Source organism: Phyllostomus hastatus, unplaced genomic scaffold, assembly GCF_019186645.2.
Source record: "Phyllostomus hastatus isolate PE091 unplaced genomic scaffold, TTU_PhHast_1.1 phas_contig_80, whole genome shotgun sequence".
Classification (NCBI taxonomy): domain Eukaryota; kingdom Metazoa; phylum Chordata; class Mammalia; order Chiroptera; family Phyllostomidae; genus Phyllostomus; species Phyllostomus hastatus.
The window spans coordinates 27,122,391-27,145,777 of record NW_025333960.1 but is presented as its reverse complement, the minus strand read 5'-3'; the positions used below and the strand labels follow the sequence as shown (position 1 = coordinate 27,145,777).

At 38.6% G+C, this 23,387-nt stretch overlaps 1 protein-coding gene across 1 annotated transcript in view; it reads right to left on the bottom strand.

Annotated features, from left to right (window-relative positions):
* Positions 1-22,006, bottom strand: part of MEP1B (meprin A subunit beta) — a 31,966-nt gene extending 9,960 nt beyond the window's left edge. Inside the window, exons 1-10 of the mRNA XM_045850166.1 lie at positions 21,794-22,006; positions 17,964-17,982; positions 17,113-17,157; positions 14,726-14,769; positions 12,862-12,940; positions 5,543-5,660; positions 4,655-4,833; positions 2,807-3,025; positions 2,016-2,168; positions 363-578 (exon numbers count right to left, since the gene is read on the bottom strand). Coding sequence (XP_045706122.1) covers positions 363-578; positions 2,016-2,168; positions 2,807-3,025; positions 4,655-4,833; positions 5,543-5,660; positions 12,862-12,940; positions 14,726-14,769; positions 17,113-17,157; positions 17,964-17,982; positions 21,794-21,856 — 1,135 coding nt within the window. The 5' untranslated portion in view covers positions 21,857-22,006. The remainder of the gene's footprint in view (positions 1-362; positions 579-2,015; positions 2,169-2,806; positions 3,026-4,654; positions 4,834-5,542; positions 5,661-12,861; positions 12,941-14,725; positions 14,770-17,112; positions 17,158-17,963; positions 17,983-21,793) is intronic.
* Between the last annotated feature and the right edge of the window lie 1,381 nt (positions 22,007-23,387).

Here is a 23,387-nt window from a genome sequence, read left to right as displayed (position 1 = left end):
CTTTGCCTTGCAAGGTGGGAAGAACTATTACTTTCCAGGAACTGACCTCTTCAGTGTCAGAAACTGATTACAGCTTCTTAGGTGAATGCCTCATCTTAAAGCAGCAATTTTCAACCTTTTTCATCTCATGGCACACATAAAATAATTACTAAAATTCTGAAGCACACTGGTTGAAAACCCCTGTATTAGTACACACAGAGGACCCTCATTATGACTGCTTCCCACAGCATAAAACAAGGAGGACCAGTTCTAAGTTGAAAAGTAATAAGCCCATAGCCCCCAGCCTATTGTAAGTTATTGTGGCACAGAGAGTTAAGATTGCCTCACTCTGAACCCAAGCAATGAGGATGTTGATACTGTACCTTTTATTTCTTCCACCAGGGTTAAAGTGCCATTCTCATTGCCTGCAGAATACTCCCTGATATAAATGTTCAGTTGGTTGTTTTCACTTCCACTGTTATATAAATAAAATTGCAAGCACTGAAATCCTCTTTTAGGATACAGCTTTCTACTTTCCAGCACTGCGGTGGCCCCCACATTTACGGAGCTGCTGTTGAAATGCATGAAGAAACCAGAACCTGTTACAAGGATAAAAGCAGAATTGAGAGAAAACAGATACTGGACATAGGAACGTGTGTCTTGTGGGCACCATAGTTCCACTTTCGTCCCATGGTATGCAGGGCACCATGTGGGACATTTAAATACAGCTCTAGGAGCAGACAGTTTATGAAAGAGACAACACCAGGCCACCTTTCCCTACTGTAGTCATTCGTTTTCAAAAATGGAGAAAAGTGTCACCTGCTGGATCTAGTGCCTCTCTCTCTCTCTCTCTCTCTCTCTCTCTCTCTCTCTCTCTCTCTCCCCTCCCTCCCTTTCTTCCCCACTGCTGTGGTCTATGTAAGACCACTCTCCACTATCCAAATCTGCATTTAAAAATATATATATATTTTAAAAGATATCTGCATTTAAATAAATATTTTTAAAACATATTAAAATATGTTTGACTTACACCATTGTGTAAATTTGAAGTGTACAACATGTTAATTAGATACATTTATATATTGTGATATGATTGCCATTGTAGTGATAACCAGCACCTCTCTCATGTTACATAAAATTTGTTTCTTTTTAGTGGTTGGAATAAGTAAGTTCTAGTCTTTTATAAGCCAATTTTATTATTATAATACAATATTGTTATTCATATTTACTGTGCTGTGTGTTAGATCTCTAGGGTTTATTTAATACTCGTGGCAAGTTTATATCCTTAGAAAACATCTGCCTGCACCCCCACAGCCAGATATAATGAGGAAAACACACTAGAAAACATGTCTGCACCCCCCCACCACCTGCCCTAAAAAGGGAAAGCACCTCTTCACTCTGAGGGGCCTCCCACCCTGCCCAGGCGATCTGAGCTGTCAAGCAATGGCTCTGGGTTCTGAAGTCTAGTTTTACATATTTGCCCCCACATGAGAAAATAAATAAAAATGTGGTACTTGTAAACAAAAAAAAATGTGTATTTAATTCAAAATAAAATTACAATGAAAAAATTGAAGGCATTACATTGAAAAATGAAGGCATTTTCTACCTTCATTTTAAGTATTTTTGTAGTTGGAGCAGGTACTCACAACCAGCTGAAATTCTGAAGCTGACTAATCCACAGCCTAGTGCTGTTCACTAGAATGTCTCCTGTATTCTGCTAGCTTCCAGAAAATGACCCCACTGCCCTGGAGATAAGTCTTTCAGGAAAGACAGTCTTCTCCTGCTGTGAGTGCATACGTGATGAGGTAGGGCTTCACAGAGCCCACCTCTGACTGAGAAAGAAAAACTCAGAGAACAAAAGCAAAGAAATTAACTATGTCCTTATAGGCACAGAACCAATTCCTTGGTAGCATCCTAATGGGCTATCATGAATAATTCTGGAAGAAGTTAGAGATAAAATGCCAGCCTTTCATAGCAAAGAAAAAAGGAACCCCACCGAGTGCAAGTAAAATCTAGAAGCATCTCTCTCCTGTTACCTTTGCACTGGCCCATGTTGGAGTGGTCGTTCCCTGGCCCCCCGGGAACCTGTGAAACTCGCTGCCAGTCAGCATTATCGCCTGAGCTTTGAATCATACCACACACATTTTCCAGTTCAAAATCACATGAGTCCATGAAGCTCAAGGAAGAGGCTGCAAAAGCAAAAAACAATTATTGACACTCTTGCAACAGGATAATCTAAGTAATAAAAATTGAGTTTATGACAGAAATACTGGGAGTGCCAAAATGGCATTAAAGAGTGACATCTCACTGATTCTGGGTGATGTTGGCTTGAAGATGGTTCTTGATATCTGCAGAACCAAGACACTGATCAACTCTGCAGATTTGAATAAATTGTCTGCCTCACATCTTTTTATTAAATCATCTAATTATAGAAACCTGAGTCTATACTCCTCTAGTTTTTCAGATCATTAAAACAATACCCGGATTATTTAATCCCATTTATATTATGACTGGCCACCTCATTTGGGCTGAAACGAGTTTTGAATATCGAGTTGGTCCACATTTGAATTAGTGACAGTTTCAAAAACCAGCATGGGGCATGTTCCTTCAAGACCCAACTTATTTTTACATCTGAAAGCCCAACTGTGTGAGAAGAAAAACATTGCTTCCAAATTGTAGATTGGGATTTGGGTGCTCTTTTTAAAAAAAAATCAAGCTTTTATAATTTCAGAAAACTCAGCAATGTTAAGCAAAATGGTACAGAGCATAATTTTTTTCCTACATAGCGGAGAGAAACAGAAGGCATTTTGAAGAACCTATCACATACAGCAGTTATACAGGCGATTCAGCTTTAAGAGATCAGAGTCACTGAAATCCATTCGCTGGCCAATCACATCCATGAAGTCTGGGATTCTTGTTACAATTGTGGGTTCTGTTCCATTTTTGAATGCAGTTTTACTGTAGTGCATGACTGAAGTGTAATCATAGGGAACGTTCAGCGTGTCCGAGGCTTGGTCATCATAGGTGTTAAAATTGTGCTCTTTGCCTAAATAATAAAGTTTAAAAAACTTAATTACTTGATATTCACAAAATCCAACTGATTTTACTTTGAATGCTATTAACTTAGAAATGGAGACTGTAATAAACATAGTGTAACCCTTGCTACAACTGACCTACCATATTTCAAAGGTGTTCCATACATTCCTGCCTTAGGAATAATATTCAAGCTTAGAATTGTGATAGTAATGGTTGTGCTGAACCTATCTAAGTTTTCATTACAGCCCAGAGTTAGACATTAGCATTGGGCCCAAGGTTCTAAAAACTGCACATGGAAAGGAGAATTCTAAAAGGTGTTATTGACACAGAGTCTATAGACGGTGTAACGCAGAATTGTACACCTGAAGCTTATAAAATTTTATTAGCCAATGCCACCCTAATAAGTGCAATTAAAAAGGAAAATAAATCAGAATTAAAATAAAGAAACAAGCAGGGCCATTGGCAGGCGATGATGGGAGGGTGTGGGCATCCACAGCAGATGGGGATGAAAGGGAGGGGTGGAGCGATGGGACCTGGGTATTATAATGTCGCGTCATTAGAAAGGATTGACATAGTCAGGGGTTTCATGCTTACTGGAACACACATAGTTGTATTTTAAATGAATATATTTAGAGAAGATGCCAGGCTGCTTAACACCATACTGATGGGCAATGGATTGCAGCTTGACATCAAGTGATTTTGTGGGCACAATGAGGTAGACCTGATCTCCGAAGCACACAAATGTGCTGTCAAATCTAGGCAGAAGTTTTCACCAAAAATAAGACTTTGGGAATCCTAAAGAATTAGATATGGAGAAAAGCTAAACATTTCTCTGGCTCCAGAAATGTTTAGCCTGCTGCTGTGCCTTACCCCAGCTGAGAGCAAGACACTGTGGGGAGGCGGGAGTACAGGGCTAGAGCCTCCATGTTAAGGTTATGCTGTCAGGGGCCTCAGCAGTCCTCATGGCACCCACATGATAGCAGTGCAGCTCCCTCCACCGTGTCTTACAGAGGCAGTGCAGATGGGGAACTAACAGTTACCGTGGAAAACATGAGCTCTGGTCAGACATGGATGTAAAGACCTTTCTCTGTTGGAACACAAAGTCACTAAAAGTCAAGGTTGTCCAGCTACTGTAGTGTTTCCCAGTAGGGGTCCCATGGAACAATACATCCAAATGCTCCACAAAGCGAAAACATGGAAAGACCATAATTAGGACACTTGGAGAAATATTCCTCTCTCGGAGATGTACCATTCATGTTAATCTAAGAGATTCCGAAGTGTACAGCAGTGTTAGTTGAATTTCCTTTAATCTGGTATTTCACAAACTAACGTGACCACAGACTCCTTTTGACAAAACACCCGTGAGCATATTGAGGAACAGCACTCCATAAAACTTGCTTTAGGGAACGCTGGTTTCTAAGATCACAGTAGGCCCAAACGTACTGGGGTTCTGGAATCTTGTCCTCCACCGACCTTCACCTGCTCCATCTCATACTGACTTACAGCTAAATGATGTGAGACATCAAAACATCAGAGTTTTCTTATTGTTAACAGTTGGTACAGATGGCAGGAGAGGACACTATGCTTAGACATTCAGTCTTTAGCTACCTGAAAATGTAAGAAAACAAGAGAAATATACCTGACTGAATTCTGTCCCAAATTATGTTGACATAGTCGTCCCGGTCAGAACGCGACTGCTCGTGCCAGAACCCCAGTGCGTGGAGGAACTCGTGCTGAATCGTGGCTATTCTGTCACAGTTTTGCCCGATAGAGAGTTCTTGCTTCCCAACACGCCTATTTCCTACTGAAGACCAGCAGCTTACAGGAGAAAGGGGAGAGGATGTTATAATGATGCAGGTTGGGGTCTCAGGGCAAGTTCCCCAATGCCTAACCCACTTGGTTACCCACCTGGATCCTTCACACAACACAATTCATTTCTCTCATAACCCTGGTGAGGTATGAGAATCTCCCAGACCAGATGACCTTTGGAGAACTTTTCCTGACACCAAATAAAATATAAAAGCAAGTCACACCATAGTCAGCCTCGTCCTGATTTTTCCTAGAAATTTCTAAGTCTTTCAGATAGTTCTTGCCATACTGATGACCATTCGTAAGTGTTTTGTAGGCATAGCAACCAATAGGTATTGCTAAGCTCCAAGCAAATAACACTCATCTTTGTAACTCAAGTAGTAAGAGTCGTTAGGTTAAAATAAATTTAAATATACACATGCACACACTCGTGTTTTACTTGAAGGGTGACATAAGGTGTAGCTGAAGTCTACAAAGTTATAGACTGGATGGCAGGGAATCCCACCCTCCTTATCTTAAAAATGTGTAGTTTACTTGCATGTATGAAAATAGTACTTTATGTCTAGAGAAACTAAATCCAGCTGTCTTTTACCCAACAAACAGGGAAGGAAACTCCAGCTCTCTCTCAAGGTCAGGACCCAGGGCAATTGCTGTGACATAATGCCCTGGCTACAACAGGTCTCCTTAGCACCCTTAGAAGACAAACTCTTTAACTTACCCACTGCCCTTGAACACTGATATATAGTTGGTTTCTCCGGCCCAAGGCTTGAAGTCAATGCATGTCTTTAGGCGATAGCGTTCAAATGCATTGAGGATAACTCCCTTAGCATTCATTTCTAAAGGAAGAAAACAAATGAAAATATTTATCTCATCAACAATGTAATGAAATAACATTGAATGAAACTATATGTTATTTGAGGATCTATCATATGCAAATATTTTATTATTCTCCGAATCCCTTTCGCCCCATATTTCTTTCTCTGGAGCCATTAGAAGTGCATTATCTCAAAGAAACATATACATTAGATCACAAGCAACCAAGTGAACAGTCACTGACATCTGCTTTATCTGAGAAGCTGCAACATGTATTTAAAGTCTCACTGTAAAGATTTTAACCTGAGGATCTTGAGATGGGAGGGTCCATGAATATGCTGACATAGTATGGACAGTATATATCTACATATCTATATCTGCAAAGAGCGTTTTGGAAGCAGAGTGTTCATAAGATTCACAAGTGAGGTTAGGGCCCCAAACAGAATTAAGAACCATAGCTTTGGAGTTAAGAATTATGCTAAGAGGTTGGATTGACTTGGAACTCAAAGAAGGCAGAGGTATGAAAGCAACAAAGATAGGCAGGAAAAGAAGCTCAGAGGGAGGAAGCTGTATGAGATGCAGGTGGAGAGACTGGCACAGAGGGAATGGGGGCAGGTACTGCTGAAGTGGAGGGTGGTGGCTGCAGGGAGGTGGGAGACATCCTTAGGGTAGAAGGTGCTTGGGCTTTGGAGCTAGACACATCCAAGTTATCCATGTTTTCCTCACTACTTATTTTTTACGTGTAACCTTTGCCAATTTATTTACCTTTGGTGCTATGATGCTATCATTACCTCAGTGGGGAGTTAAAATCAATTTGCAGGGATATTGTGAAGACAAGAATAGAAAGTAGAAGTGAAGGTCCAAGCATTCAATAGAATGAACCTGTATCAAATATTCATTTTTGTTCTCCCCTTTACAACTTTATTTTTTTAAGATTTTATTTATTCATTTTTAGAAAGAGGGGAAAAGAAGGAGAAAGAGAAGGAGAGAAACATCATACATCAACATCAGAGAGAAATATCAGTTTGGTTGCCTGCCATTTGCACCCTGACAAAGGACCAAACTCACAACCCAAGCCTGTACCCTGACCGGGAATTGAACCAGAGAACTTCCACTTCCCCAGACGACACCCAACCAACTGAGCCACACCGCTCAGGGCCCCTTTACATACCTTAACACAGACATATAAAAATGATTACAGTAATACACTCCACACCAACATTTTGGTCAATGACAGACCACATACAAGATAGTGGTACCATAAGATTGTAACGGAGCTGAAAAATTGCTGTCGCTTAGAGCCATACCACCCTAATGTCACAGCCAAGACACATTGCTCACATGTTTGTTGTGACGCTGGTGCAAATTTACCGTAATGTGCTATCATTACCAGTCATGTAAAAGTATAGCACATACAAGTGTGCACAGTACACAATACTTGATAATGATAAGTGACTGTTAATGGTTTACGTATTTACTATACAAAAGCTTTCTATTGTTACTGTAGAGTGCACAGTTTCTACTTAAAAAAAATGTGTGCCATGTTACATAGGCAGCAGCCTCAGATATCTCATGTTAACATTATCTCTTGATTGCATCATTTTCTCCTGTGCTTGATTTAATCTCATGTTGTTTCATACAGTAACATGCCATACAGGGCTACAGCCTAGGAACACTAGGCTATACTGTATACCTTGCGTATACAATCTGGCTCTGTGTAAGTGTACCTTATGGTGTTTGCACAACCAGTAAATTGCCTAATAGTGCATTTCTCAGAGTATATCTCTGTGGTTAGGTAACTCATGACTGTACTCAGAACACCTCGTCCAAGTGAAGGTCAACACAGGGTTAACATAGATAAGGCCCTAAGATCTATGAATCTATAAGAGGCACTGAAAATTCAAACTTTTACACTACCACACAAATAATACATGTTCATTATAAACAAGTTTACAAACCAAAAAAAGGAAATTTAAAAATCTTATCACCCAGAAATAATCAATCACCCTCATCATGCTGTTTGCTTATGAATACATACATATATAACATATATATTTTTATTAAAAATAAAGTCACAGTCTACATATTTTATAAACTGTTTTTTCACAAAATAAATCATTAAAATCATCATTATTACTTTTACCATTTTAATGGTTACATTATATGACTTTAACACAAGTAAGTGACTTCCTGTTGTCAAATAGTTAAATTATTTCCAAATTTTCTGTACCATAAATATCACATTTGGATTACTAATTCAAATCAAACATTTCCTTAAGATAAGGGGTGATGATATTGACTACCACATGACTATTTTAGAACAAAATGGAAAAGTAGCATGTTGATCTAGGCCTCTCAAAACTTAATGAGGACAGCTTCTATTCTGCATTGAGCTGTTTCAGAATCAAGGAAACAGATATGAAAGTTTTGCAAAAGGTATCGCTCTCTGCCCTGGCTGGTGTGGCTCAGTGGACTGAGCACCAGACTGCAAACCAAAGGGTCACTGGTTTGATTCCCAGTCAGGGCACGTTCCTGGGTTGCAGGCCAGGTCCCCAGTAAGGGGTATGGGAGAGGCAACCACACAGTGATGTTTCTCTCCCCCTCTCTTTCTCCCTCCCTTCCCCTCTCTAAAAATAAATAAATAAATAAATAAAATTAGAAAAATTTTTTAAAAGGTAGAGCTCTCTGTCATAATAAAGTCTTTATTCACCATCTGCCTTTATTTACAAACGATCTTAATTCACCATATGTCACAGATGCAGAAAAGCTCCACCTGGGATCATGTTATCTAATGTCCAGGCTGGGTAGGATAAGGCAAGCCCTAGGCAGGTCCTGGACAAGCCCAGGAGTTAAGTAATTAGCTGTTCTAGATTATTTCCCCCTTGTCAGTCCCTTTAGCACTTTGACCTTTTATTTCCATCCCTAACTCTTTACCCTCATTCTCTATTCCCTACCTCCCCTCCCCTACTACCTCAGATCTGGTACTCAAGCAAGGAATTAAAATTTTTCACTGGATGCTATAAATGGCTTCTTCCCTTTCAGGGAAGTTGCACCTACCAGCCAAATAACTCCTAAAGTTTAAGCTAAAAGACCAAAGTCCTGCTGGCAGAACTTAGTACTCTGGCCCTCCAGAATTCGAGTAATAGTGATTTCTGGCCTTCCAAAATCACCTGTTCCTTGAAAACCCTTCAAAAGTAACTACTTTTGCTACACACATAAGAGTGGCCTTGCTTAGTGATTTTCCTAGTTGGAGTCATTTGAAGATGGTATAAATCTCATGTTATGGAAATGTGCAATCACTGTGTTGTACACTTGAAACTAATATATTATGTCAACTGTCATTGAAAAAAATTTTAAATAAAAATAAAATAGAACTTTAAAATTGTAATCAGAAAAACTTTTGAAATGTGAGAAAATACTCTTCTCACTTTAAACATAAAGAATAATTTCTATGTTACACTATTAAACATAGGTTAGTATTTTCTAAATAAGAAAGAATAAAAATCATTGAATTGATGAAATGGCCTATAAAAATTTGAAGTTTAATTATGTTATGAAAAATTATATAACATTAAACAATGCAATAATATTACATGAAAAAAGAACAAAAATTTTAAAAACCATAGTTATAACTATTCAAAAATGTGTACAGTTTGGGTGGTAGGATCTGAGCTGAGTTTTTTTTTTTACCTAATATGTTTCTTTCATATATATTTATCAATTTATTTTTTTAAAGATTTTATTTATTGATTTTTAGAGAGAGGAGAAGGGAGGAGGAAAGAGAGAGAAAGAAACACTGATGTGGCAGAGAAACATCGACCAGCTTCCTTGCATATGCACTCTGACCGGGGACCGACCCACAGCCCAGGCATGTGTCCTGACCGGGAACCAAACCAGTGACCCTTCACTTTGTGGGATGACAACTCACCAATTGAGCCACACCAGTCAGGACTATCAGTTGATTTTTTAAAATACTTATTAAATGCCTATAATATACCTAAGCCTCAGATTTGCAAGGTGATAAATACCTACTGTCCTCAATGCATACACAGTTTTTTATAATGCTGTTGAAAAACAGGTACATAGAGCTCACAAGGTTATGATAGTTTTGGTTAAAATACATGGCAAAAATAGCCTAAGAGGCACAGTCATGTTAAGGCTCACTGACCTTTCATGGAATTCACCTAGAAGAATAAATGTATTAAAATTATATATATACACATATGTATGTGTATAAAATTTTCTATATACTATGTGTGTATATGTGTACATGTGTATACATATACACATATGTGTATGTGTATATATAGTATATATATTCAGAGATAATTTTGCATCACTAATGATGGAGTTACATTCTAAGAAATGTGTCGCTAGGTGATTTTTGTCCTGTGAACATTGTAGAGTACACAAACCCAGATGGCAGAGCCTACTACACACCGAGGCTACACGGTATACTCTATTGCTCGTAGGCTACAAGCCTGTGCAGCAAGTCACTGTTCCAGAAAACACAAGATTAAATCGAGCACAGAGGAAAATGACATCATCAAGAGACGTGGTAGACATGGGATATATGAGGCTGCCACTGGGGTAACATGCATACCGCTTTACAGCAAAATTGTTCACAAGTAGAAAGAATATACTCTAAAATAATGATTAATAGTCTAATAAACAGATAAGCCAGTGACATCGTCATTTATTATCATTATCAAGTCCTAAGTACTGTACATAACTGTATGCGCTGTATTTTTGTGCCTGGCAGTACAGTAGGTTTGCCTACACCAGTATAATCCCAAACACTGTGCTACGATTAGACAGTGACTGGTGATAGGAATGTATTAGCTCTATTACACTTTTACGGGATCATCATTATATATACAATTTGTCTTTAGCTGAATCATCAATATGCAGTTCATGATAATATATATTTTTTAATACACAAAAGTATTTTTAAGTTTGTAATCAAAATATTTAAACCAGAAAAAGTGCTTCAAATCTTTCTGATTCTCCCCAATCCCAAAAGTCAATAAACATCTTTCTCTCCTCATATTACAAGAGCTTTTTAAACTTCTAACCCTGTTCATTACTTTTGCCTTGGTTTTTTCTACCCTATGCTTGGTTTTTTAATCTATGTTTCTGACTAACTCTCCCTTTTCAACAACTTCTATCAGATCCCTTGTCTATGCCAAGTCCAAAGAGTTGCTCTCCCAGGCCAAGTTTCATCCTTGGCCATCTCGTGAAACACAGTCTTCAGGGGGCGTTCAGTCAGATCCATTATCTGTGGAGTACCTGTTACATGCAAGGCACTGTGAAAGATTCTCACTCATACCCACAGCTTCAGCCTTTTCCTATATCCTCATAATTCCCAAATATTTCTCTTCTCTATCTTGAACACCAGGCTGTCCACCAACACTATATGATATCTCTACCACAGTGTACTTGACACATTTCAAATTCTGCATTCCAAAGTCTAATTTTCACCACACCTCTCTATCCCACTCATTTTAAGACATATTCCTTATTTTTCTTAAAAGCACTATGATATACCAAGATGTGCAAATCCTGGGCATCAGTATCCCTTTACCTGGAACTACATTCTTGACCTCTTGCTGTCAATCACCAAATATAACATTTGTCTCCTAAATCTCTCTTAGATTTATCCATTCTTGTCTGTCCTTACTAAGAGTGTCTTGGTTCAGAAACCCTTTGGTGCTTCCCTAAATGTCTTCAATAGTCTCCTAGCTGATCTCCCTACTTTCTTATTGCTCTATTAATGATACATCTTCTATACTGCAGCCAAAGTAATAATCTTCTTCCACATTAAAACTTTTGGTAACTCCACATTACCATCAGTATAAACACTAAGTTTTTTTTAAAGATTTTATTTATTTATTTTTAGAGAGGGAAGGGAGGGAGAAAGAGAGGGAGAGAGAGAAACATCAATGTGCGGTTGCTGGGGGTCATAGCCTGCAACCCAGGAATGTACCCTGACTGGGAATCGAACCTGCGACACTTTGGTTTGCAGCCCGCGCTCAAGCCACTGAGCTACACCAGCCAGGTAAAAAACACCAAGTTTTTAATATGAGAAAGACTTCCCCAGTCTGGATCCTACCTACCTGTTCAACCTCATTATCTCTCTACTTCCCATCTGAATCAGGGCTTTTCCCTTCCCCATGCCTTTGCACATCTGCCCTGGGAACATTTCCCTTGCTGTCCGAAGCCATGTGAAACCAGGTGGTGCCTTTCTGCACATTAGAAAGAGGCACATCATCTGGGAGAACGCTGTAAGCACTTTCTTGGTGGATGAATAGCACTTCGTGCAAAGAAATGAATGTCTCTTGATGAACAGAATGCAAACTCAATTTCAGTCCCACTTGTGCCCCCTCTGCAGCACTTCTGTGAGGTGTACAACTTGCACAACCTGCATGCAGCCTTGCTGCATAGTGCCACCCGTTGCCTAATAATTATGCCTTTATACCTAGGTTACTCCCATAGCTCTTTGAACACACAATTAATCATTATGTTTATTCCATTCTATTATAATTAGCTTTTTGTTTATCTGAATCCCCACTGAAATATATGATCTTTAAGGAAAACTTTCCCAAACACCAGTTCCTAAACTGATGCTGGTCAGAGATACCATTTTCACTAGTCAATAAATAAAATGAGAATCAGGTTTAGAGTTGCCCATTACAATTAAATTTTTTCTTAGTTTTGGATTAGATTCTTCTGACTTTTTGCTATTAAAACACTATTTATTTTATGAAAAAAGGATGATAAAAGATAGTGGATTCTTGTTGATTAAGCTCCTGACTTGGCAAAATAAAATGTTGGTAAAGCAACACCAGTTCCTAGAGTCTTATTTGTTTGATTGTTTTATTTTTTACTCAAATTTGAACATATGAGAAACCACTGCTTTAAAATAAAGACTAGCACTCTAATATTTTTGTCCCTAAAATGAAATGATCCAGCACAGAGTAGGTGCTTCATAAATGTTGGTTGAATTAATTCCTTTATTGGTCAAAGCTCAGCAAATATTTCAGACAAAGTCACTTAGGTTCTTTTCATTGTTTGCTTTGCTTATTTTTTAAGTAACTATACATAGCTACACAAAACAACAAACAAAAACCCTTAAAGGCCATAATTTTCTACCCTTGGAAATACTGTAATCATATTCCTTCTGCAATATACATTAGTTATGGATATTCCAAGGGGTATACTAACCTAAGCTATCTTCTAGAACATATGGAATGGTGTGAGGCCATCTATAGTTTTCTCCAATGATGGAATTTCTACCTTGTACCTGTCAAAAATAAATGTGAAAAGGGTAATTAAATGAATCAAGTACAAACTTATGAAACAACCAATAGTTAATCTAGAAATAAGTGAAGTTCTAAGCTCTCCCCCCAGTCAGCTAAACAAATGATCATGCATGTGCACATGTGTGCATGTGTGTGTACCTCTACTGGTACCACATTAGAACAAAGTTCTTAAGAAGAAATTGCTATCATTAATTTTGTTGATAGAATTGAAAAAGAAGTCATGTAAAACCATCTAAAGAATGATTGTTGTAAAACTGAATTATACATAGCAGTAGACTTATAGACTAGTTTTCTGTTCAAGAGAGTAAAAATATACCAGAAGGAAGTGATAGCAAAACCTCAATAATCATGACCTGACAGAGTCAGAAAAAGTCATATGAGCTAGGCCAAAGTTTTTTGAAAACTTTTTAATTTTTTCAAAAGTGTTTTAAACAATTTGAATTTTTTATAGTAAAGAACTAATATTTCACTTTAATGTATTCATCCAGTCAACAAAATGAGCACTGTTCTAGAAAACAAGGATTTCCTGAAAACAAATTTGCCAAAAACAGAACTACTATGGTCTTTACCTAATGGAAGTAATACCTAGTGGAAGAGACAAGAAGTATGTGGATAAGAGTAAAGGGATGGGGTAGTGCATTAGATAAAGTAGCCAGGACAGGACCCTTTTAAAGAATGTCATTTAAGGTGAAATAGGAAAAATAAGAAAGAGCCAGGATTGAAAGACACCTTGGGGAGATCATTTCAAGCAGAGGAAACAGTAGTTGCTCTGGTTCTGACATGGGAATATGCTTGATATGTTTTGAGAAGATTTGAGTCCAGTAGCCTAGTAAGTTAGGAGAAAAAAGAAATGAGTTGAGAAGGAGAAGAGAAAGGAGGGGTAAAGAGGAAAGGGGAGGGGAAGTCAGGGAAAGAGGAAAAGAGAAGAAATGGAAGGAGAAATAAGCAGGAGTTAATTTATGCACGGTCTTGAAGCCTATGGGTAAATCTGGATAATATTCTAAATGCAATAGGAAGCTATCAAAGACTTTCAAGACAAGAAGTGAAATCATGTCATTGTCTATTTAAATGATCATTTTGTTGTTAACAGGGACAGTTTTCCCTTAGAAAAGGGCAGTATTTGAAATAAAAAGACAAATTAGGAGAAAAGTAGATTTTTTGAGGCATGCATTGGAGACAGAAATGACAGAACTTGCTGATGGACTGAATGGAAGGGTGAGGGAAAGGGAAGAAGCAAAGGTGACACCTGGATTTTTTACTTATTCGGTGACGTGAGGTGATGACTTCACTAAGAGGGAAGACTGTATGAAAGGTATGGGAGGACCTGTACTTGGCAACATTATTTTTAGCTTTCAGTGTAGAAGTCACAAAATTTATCTCAGGGTAAAAAGCTTGATTTATCGAAGATGTCTATCAATTTAGTTTAACTTTGTTTCAACTAGATTGAATCAGTGAGACTCTATTTTAAAATGAAAACATCTTACTGTTTCAGTAATGAAAATCAGAAAGATCAAAAAGACCAAGGCATCCATGGTGAGTGATTGTGGCTTTAACCACACAGAAATCTGAGTAACAGATCAAGAAGACACTAATATATGATTCCCTTACAGTACAATGTACTCACTGAATAAATGTGTCACCATGATTTTGTGCACTTAGAGACTGTTGGGCTTAACTAAGCCATGCTGTCCAATCAGTCTTAGATATTCTGTATTTTAGCTCTCAATGACTAATAGGAGATTATTCCTTGCATTGGTTCAACTTACCGCATTGAGCTTGATGTCTCCCTCAAAAAGATCCAGTCCCAAATCTAAGAGAAAGATAAAAATTCATGTTAGCAAATTTGTTTAAACTTCCCACTTAATAAAGGCTGTAAAGACTTCTGGTCAAGATGGAGGTGCAGGTAAACAGGCTTCCCCTCCTCACACAACTGCAGAAAAAAATTACAACCAGACAACAAAACAAATATCACCCAGAACATTCAGAAAATTGAGCTGTAAGAAAATCCAACAACCAAGGATTTAAAGGAGCCACAGGTAGGAGGGGTGGAGACATGGAGAGAGGTGAAGTGCAGAGAAGCTCAGAGCCATGGGAGTGGCACAGAGAGGTGGCAGAATATGTGGTCCCACATTCACCTGTGGTGGATAAAAATCAGGAGGGACACCTCAGGAGCAAGGGATCGTAGCCCCAAACCAGACTACCCAGCAGTCCAGGGTTCCAGTGCCAGGAAGATAAATCCCCATTACTCCTGGCTGTAAAAATCTGTGGGGTTGGGGCAATGGAAGAAACTGGCAGATTATCAGGAGACACCTATTAAAGGGTCCACTCAGACTTAGGACTGATGCAGGCCCACTCCACTCTGGGATTCAGCACCAGGGCAACATCTGGAAGGGCAAAAGTGGCATATGGGGAGAAAGTGAAGTGACTGGAAACAGGGCAAGTGCTGGGAGACAGCCTCCTGGGCAAACCTCCAGAAGCCAGGCAGAAGCATTGTCCCCTCTCTGAGCCCTCCCTGCACACACAACCACAAAGCAGTAAAGTGGGTTGCACCACCCTGGTGATCACCTAAAGCTCCACCCCACACAATTTACAGGCCTGCTATTCTACAATGGACCACACTACTAAGGTAGGGCATCAAAGCAGCTCTGCCTAATACACAGAAACAAACACGAGGTGAAGAGGGCTGCCAAACTGAGGAGACAAAGATATGTGGCCCAATTGAAAGAACAGAACAGAACTCTAGGAAAATAATTAAACAAAACAGAGATAACCAACCTATCAGATGCAGAGTTCAAAACGCTGGTTATCCGGATGCTCAAAGTACTCATGGAGTATGGCAACAGCATTAAAAGACCCAGGCAGAAATGAAGGTTACATTAAGTAAAATAAAAGAAAATCTACAGGAAATCAACAGTGGAAACTGAGAATCAAATCAACAATTTGGAACATAGGGAAGAAAAAGTACTCAACAAGACTAGCAAGAAGAAAAAAAAGATTTAAAAAATCAGTATAGAATAAGAAGCCTCTCAGACATCTCCAAACATACTAACATGTAAATCATAGGGATGCTACAGGAGAAGAAGAGCAAGAAATTGAAAACTTATTTCAACAAATAATGAAAGAAAACTTTCTTAACTTGGTGAAGGAAATAGACATACAAGTCCAGGAAGCACAGACAGCCCCAAAAAAGTTGGACCTAAAGAAGACCACACCAAGATACATAATTAAAATACCAAAGGTTAAAGATAAAGAGAGAATCTTAAAAGTAGCAAGAGAAAAGCAGAGAGTTACCACATAAGATGCATTTTTTACCACATTTTTTGCTTCAAATTTTTTTTTCCTATTTTCCTCCTCTAAAACCTAGACACATCTTGTGGTACGGACCCCATATGCACCTAGGTTTTAGAGGAGGAAAATAGGGAAGAAAATTTTGAAGCAAAAAATGTGGTAAAAAAGTGCATCTTATAGTCCCAAAAATGCAGTACCTAAAAAAGAGTTCCCATAAGGCCATCAGCTGATTTCTCAAAAGAAACTTTGCAGGCTAGAAGTGACTGGCAAGAAGTATTCACAGTGATGAAAAACAAGAACCTACAACCTAGATTACTCTATGCAGCAAAGCTATAGTTTAGAATGGAAGGGTAGATAAAGTGCTTCCTAGACAAGATAAAGCTAAAGGAATTCATCATCAGCAAGTCATTATTACATGAAATGTTAAATGGACTTATTTAAGAAAAAGAATAAGAGCAAAACCACAAACTTTAAAAGGGCAACAAATTCACAACTATCAACAACTGAATCTAAAAAAACAAACCAAGCTAATAACCAGAAGAGGAACAGAATCATAGATAAGGATATCACTTGGCGGGTTATCAGCTGGCCAGGGAAAAGGGGATAATAGGGAGAAATGTGCAGGGATTAAAAAGTATAATTTCATAGGTACAAAATAGAGAGGGTGATGTTAAGAACAGTGGAGGAAATGTGAAGCCAAAGGACCTATACACATGACCCATGGACAGGAACTAAGGGGCCGGGAATGCTAGTGGGAGGGGGGTACCAGGTGGAGAAGAGCAAAGGTGGAAAAAATGGGACAACTGTAATAGCATAATCAATAAAATATATTTTTAAAAGCAAAGGATGTAAAAAAATTACAAACCTTCATTGATGTCAAATATATCCTGGTCAATGCCACCGTCTACATCTTTAAAATAACAAAAAAAAAGTACATTGAACATTGTGTTTAAAAACAAGAAAATCTTTATCAATTATCGAATTAGAAATGAGCAAGTTTTTTTGCCTCAGATAAGTCACTACTGGGTTCCAAATTAATACATATACATTGTTTGTTTGTTTGTTTGTTTCATTGATTCTTTGATTCAGAAATTCTTATGGCCCAGGCTTGAGGCTATGGGGTTTTTGCTCTTGTCCTATTCATGTCCCTTGAATTCCAAATAACTTCAGGAATAAGAAATTGATTACTCTATATAATATTAAGCTTAATTTGGAAGGCTAAGTTAGATAACTAGATTAAATAAAAAGCAAATGTTTAAATTTGATCACACCAGTCCAGCCTACCCATAAATGTGTATCCTTTGCAATAGCATACCTTGGAACTCTCAAGCAAAATTCCTAATTTAAATTTAAATTTCTCTTTTAAATTGCAAAGGGGTGAATAATGTGGCCAAATCTCTCAGTGTACAACTGAATAGGATGTTCATCTGATTTGTCATAAATAGCAAAAATAATAATAGCGAGCATTTATGGATGTCTGTGTGTCTGTCACTGTGCCTGGCCTCTCCTACACCACCATCTGTTTTTCTGCTGGTATCTCGTACAGGGACAATAAAACATTCCTCAGTATATCAATAGAAGCCAGCATTTGACCAAAGTTCAATGCAATTATGGATGTGCTTAGCATTAAATCTGTCCTAACTTCTTCTGTTCTGTTGTTCTATTATATAATAACTTTTTTTATACAACTTAGAGCAAATCTCAAAATACACTCACCAAAATTTTCTGGAGTTGGCTGGAAAACAAACACATGAAAGAAGACATTATTATTTTGCCCAGGATATAAATAGTTTTTTTGTTTCAATTTATATCTAGTCATCTGTGAGGACTTTTTCCATTATTACTATAAATTACTTTCCAACATATACCTAAGACAGCTGAATTAGAGTCAAAGGGTCTTCCCATGTCACATTTAAAAAATCCTGCTATGTGAATTTGAAAGTGAAACTAACAAGAAACCAAGTTCACAGACAAAAGAGCAGAGCATAGGACTCGAGCCCTGAAATGTGTTCACTTTTATCATGACTTTCTAAAGGATTCATGGAGCAATATTTGAATAGCCTGAAAGTTTATTCCAACATTGAAATATTATTGTAATTTATAATAATCCTTTAAAAAGAAATTTTATTGAAGACTTCATTAATCATGGTTTACTTTCATATTTCACTTAAGACTGCCTTCGAAGACAATATCAAAGAAAAATATCAATGGGTATAGATAGTATTGTGATTTTAAAAAAGAAAAAAACTTTATGAGGATAGAAGTAACCAAATGAAACCAAGACTATATCAACGGAAAAATTAAGAGAACCTGAGAAGTTTCTTAATGTAGTCTAATAAAAAAAAGCTCATGGGACTGCCCTGGCTGGTGTGGCTCAGTTGGTTGGAAAGTCAGTCTGTAACTGAAAGGTTGCAGGTTCGATCCCCAGTCCAGGTGCTGGCACATGCAACACCCCCTCCTTTCCACCCCTCCCCTCTACCTTCAGGATGCATAGGATCCTGGGCCAGGCCAGTCCCCCTGTCTGTTGCATATGGCAGTCAACCAGTTGATGCTTCACTTTCCCATCGATGTTTCTCTCTATCCCTTCCTCCCTCTCTAAAAGCAATGAAAAAAAATGTCCTCGGGTGACTATTAAAAAAAAGCTCAGTGGACTTTCTGTATTGTTGTATTGTACAAAGCTCAATATATAGGAGATCTGGGTTATATTCCTAATTCCGCCAATTAACAATAAGTCATTTCACCTTCCTGATACTCAAACTATCAATAAAATATGGCCAATACCTGTTTTGTATTGGTATTTTGAGGGTTATATGATGTCATGTGAAAGCACCTTTTTAAAGAATTTTATGGAGTATGCTATTACAGTTGTACCATTTTTTTCTCCCCTTTATTGCCTTCTGCCCTGCACACCCCCCACCAGCATTCCCCACCCCTCTTAGTTCATGTCCATGGGTCATACATGTAAGTTCTTTGGCCTCTCCATTTCCTATACTATTCTTAACCTCCCCCTGTTCATTTTGTACCTACCATTTATACTCCTTATTCCCTGTACCCTTCCCCCCATTCTCTCCTCCCCCTCTCCACTAATAACCCTCCATGTGATCTCCATCAATTTCTGTGATCCTGTTCCAGTGTTCTAGTTGTTTGCTTAGTTTGTTTTTGTTTTTGTTTTAAGGTTAAGTTGTTGATAGTTGTGAGTTTGTTGTCATTTTATTGTTCATAGTTTTGATCATCTTCTTTTTCTTAGATAAATCCCTTTAACATTTCATATAATAAGCACCTGGTAATGATGAACTCCTTTAACTTGACCTTATCCCAAAAGCACTTTATCTGCCCTTCCATTCTAAATGATAGCTTTGCTGGATAGAATAATCTTGGATATAGGTCCTTGCCTTTCATTATTTCAAATAGTTCTTTCCAGCCCCTTCTTGCCTGTACGGTTTCTTTTGAGAAACCAGCTGATAGTCTTATGGGAACTCTTATGTAGATAACTGTCTCCATTTCTCTTGCTGCTTTTAAGATTCTCTCCTTATCTTTAATCTTTGGTAGTGTAATTATAATGTGCCTTGGAGTGTTCCTCCTTGGGCCCAACTTCTTTGGGACTCTATGAGCTTCCTGGACTTCCTAGAAGTCTATTTCCCTCACCAGATTGTGGAAGTTCTCCTTCATTATGTTTTCAAATATGTTTTCAATTTGTTGTTCTTCCTCTTCTCCACTGTCACCACTATGATTCGGGTGTTGGAACATTTAAAGTTGTCTCAGAGGTTCCTAAGCCTCTCCTCATTTCTTTGAATTCTTGTTTCTTCATTCTGTTCCAATTGAATGTTTCTTTCTTTCTTCTGCTCCAAATCATTGATTTCAGTCCTGGTCTCCTTATCTTCACTGTTTGTTCTCTGTATATTTTCCTTTATTTTACTTTTTCATAGGCTTCACTTTTTCCTCTATTTTGCAACCCTACTCAACCATTTCTGTGAGCATCTTGATTTTGAACTCACATCTGACACATTGGCTATCTCCTCATCACTTAGTTCTTTTTCTGGAATTTTAATCTGTTCTTTCATTTGGGTCATATCTTTTTGTCTTGGCACACCTGTTACGTGTAAGGGACTGAGCCTTAGGTATTGGCCTGGCCAGGGCAACCCACTTCTCTGTGTTGTGGTGCTGTATGTGAGGGAGCAGTCCGAGAGGGAACAATGCCGCTTGCTCAGCTCTTTCCAGCTTTCAGTTACTTCTCCCGCTACCCACAAGTAAATTAGACCCTTCTGGTGCTGATTCCCAGGTAGGTGGGTTTGTGTATGTTCTAGGACCCTGTAGGTCTCTCTAACAAACTCTCCTGTGAGACTGAGAGTTTCTCCCACCACTGCAACCCCCACAGGGTTTTACAGCCAGAGATTTTGAGGCTTTATTTCCCTGTGCTGGAACCCTGGGTTGTTCCAGTTTATCTGCACACAAATGTGGGACCCCCCAATCCGCCAGCCACCGTCTTGCCACCCCGGTCCTCCAGCTGCCACCTTGCCGTGCATCCCCTCCACCCCAGCTGCCCATCTCCACCTCTCCTACCAGTCTGAATGAATGGCTCTTCTTTAACTCCTTGGTTGTCTGATTTCTATACCATTTGATTTTGGGGCAGTTCTGATTATTTTTTGCTTTTAAATTTGTTGTTGTCTTTCTTTAGATTGTACAAGGAGGCAAAGTGTATCTACCTACGGCTCCATCTTGGGCAGAAGTGTGAAAGCACTTTGAAATTATAAGAAAATGTTACACAAATGTAAGGTACAATTTTATGTAAATACGGTTCACATATCTAAACTCTAGAATCATTTGGAACATTTGGCAAGCAGTGGGTATGAGCTAGTTAGATGATTACCATCCTCTTTGATAGTAACAAGTGCTACTTGCAGGAATGCCAAAGCATTCCTACTAAAACAAGTTATCACGTATTTTTCATAATTACAGTTTTAATGTTATCAAATGGTTTCTCTTGTTCCCAATGCTATAGTTCCCATTCACAGAATATCAGCATAATATAAGAACTCTTATTTTTAAATCACAACTAAAGTTTTCCCACCAAGCATTTGGAACTTCATTTATAACCCTGGATTGGTTTGTGGTACAAACTGCCTGTCCCTCAGCAGGACTGGGCTCAATTCAGGTGGGAGCAGAAGAGAAGTCCCATGCTGCCCAATGCTGTAAATGTTTGCTGAGCCTGTGACAATAGCATTCCCTCCATTCCTGTCTCATGTTAGTATAACTGCAGTGTGATGTCATTCAGCAATAAAAACGGAATGATTTTCAAGTTTCACATTTTCTGTCAAAGAAGGCTTGTCACACAATAATGAAACACAGAGAAGAACATAACCTCACATCAGCCTCTCTGACTCTCTCTGCGGGCCTTCCTCTCACTCCCTGTGCCCTGCCTGCCCTGCTCGCCAAAAAGAAATGCTCATTTCACTAACACTTCGAAATTCATAAAAAACAAAAAATGAACAATTATTTCTTTAACAACTAATATCAAATGCCCCAAATTTTTCTAATTGTTTTCTTACCAAGCCAGAAACCACGAGGAAAGAGGCAAAGAAGAGAACCCAAGACGGAATCCATGAATCCATGCTGCTACTTCAACTGTCCGTTGAAAGCTACAAACTATGAACTTCAGAATAGCATTTACTTTTTAAAAGGCAAACATCATAACTTATAGCCTTTGACCATGCTGATCCATCTTCCAGGTCAGCTGGTAATACCCCCTAATCAAGGAGTTAAAGTCCAGTATCCTTAACACAGCTCTGTAGAGTTGCTGATTGCTTGGTTGGTTGGTTGGCTGGTTGGTTTTATATTCTGTGTCAACATTCAATAACCAAAGGCCTGGCTGAGAGCTGTTAATGAAGTAAGTTCTCTAATGCATACATACTGCTCCCCAAGACTAAATGCCTCCTGAGCAAAAGAGAATGATAAAATAATTTCTTAGTCGTCTTTCAAACAGGAAACACTTGTGAGACTCCTCCTGCTCATCTAGCCCTGTGCTGCTTTAATATATCCAATTATAGCCACCGCTTTTGTCATTCATTCATTTAATAAAAGTATATTGAGCCCTGGCTGGCGTAGCTCAGTGGATTGAGCGCGGGCTGCAAACCAAAGTGTCGCAGGTTCGATTCCCAGTCAGGGTACATGCCTGGGTTGCAGGCCATGACCCCCAGCAACTGCACATTGATGTTTCTCTCTCTCTCTTTCTCCCTCCCTTCCCTCTCTAAAAATAAATAAATAAAATCTTTAAAAAAAGTATATTGAGGTTCAATATCCATTAATGTGTTAGAAATCTAGCTTATTGTTATCCAGATACACAGTAGCAAAATAGCAACATATTTCACTCCTGAAAATTACCATGAAAGCAAACTCAGGTGGAACTTAGGGCAAAAGAGCTAGGGGTGATTGCTGGGTTTCAAATAAACTAATGTCCCCAATCCATCTCCCAATTCTGTCTCACATATTTCTTCTTTCCTTGGGATAACTTCCCTTTAAGGACAACAAACTCTATAACTCAGTTCTTACAGCTTCACTCTCAACTTATGAGGTTATTTTTTGAAAATACTATTTCTTCCCCACAGTATTTCCTTTCCTACTCAAGACTGGCCTTGGTCCCATTCTCTGCTAATGGAAAGGACATAAAAAGACATGTAGTGCAGATGAAAGACATGGAAGGATGCTTTGTTAATACAAACAGGACATTCCCACCCTCTCAGAGTTAAAAGGAAGCTTTAACAGCAATGTGTGGCTCTGGCCAGATGGCTCAGTTGGTTGGAGTGTGGACCGTACACCAAAAAGACTGAAGGTTTGATTCCCGGTCAGGGCACACAGCTGGGATGCAGCTTTGATCCCTGGTCAGGGTGCAAGTAGGAGGGAACTGATCGATAATTCTTTCTCTCTCTCCCTTCCTCTCTCTCTCCATTCCTCTCTCTAAAATCAATAAACATATCCTCCAGTGAGGATTGAAAAAAATAATAATAAAAAAAAAAGCAATAAATGTGGACCCGTTCCTCACTTGCTCCCTGGGATCACCAAGACAGTTAATGGGATCCAAAACCCTATAGTCCTATTTCTTGGCTAGAGACCCGAGGAAACAACAATACGGAAGAAAGCAGGTCT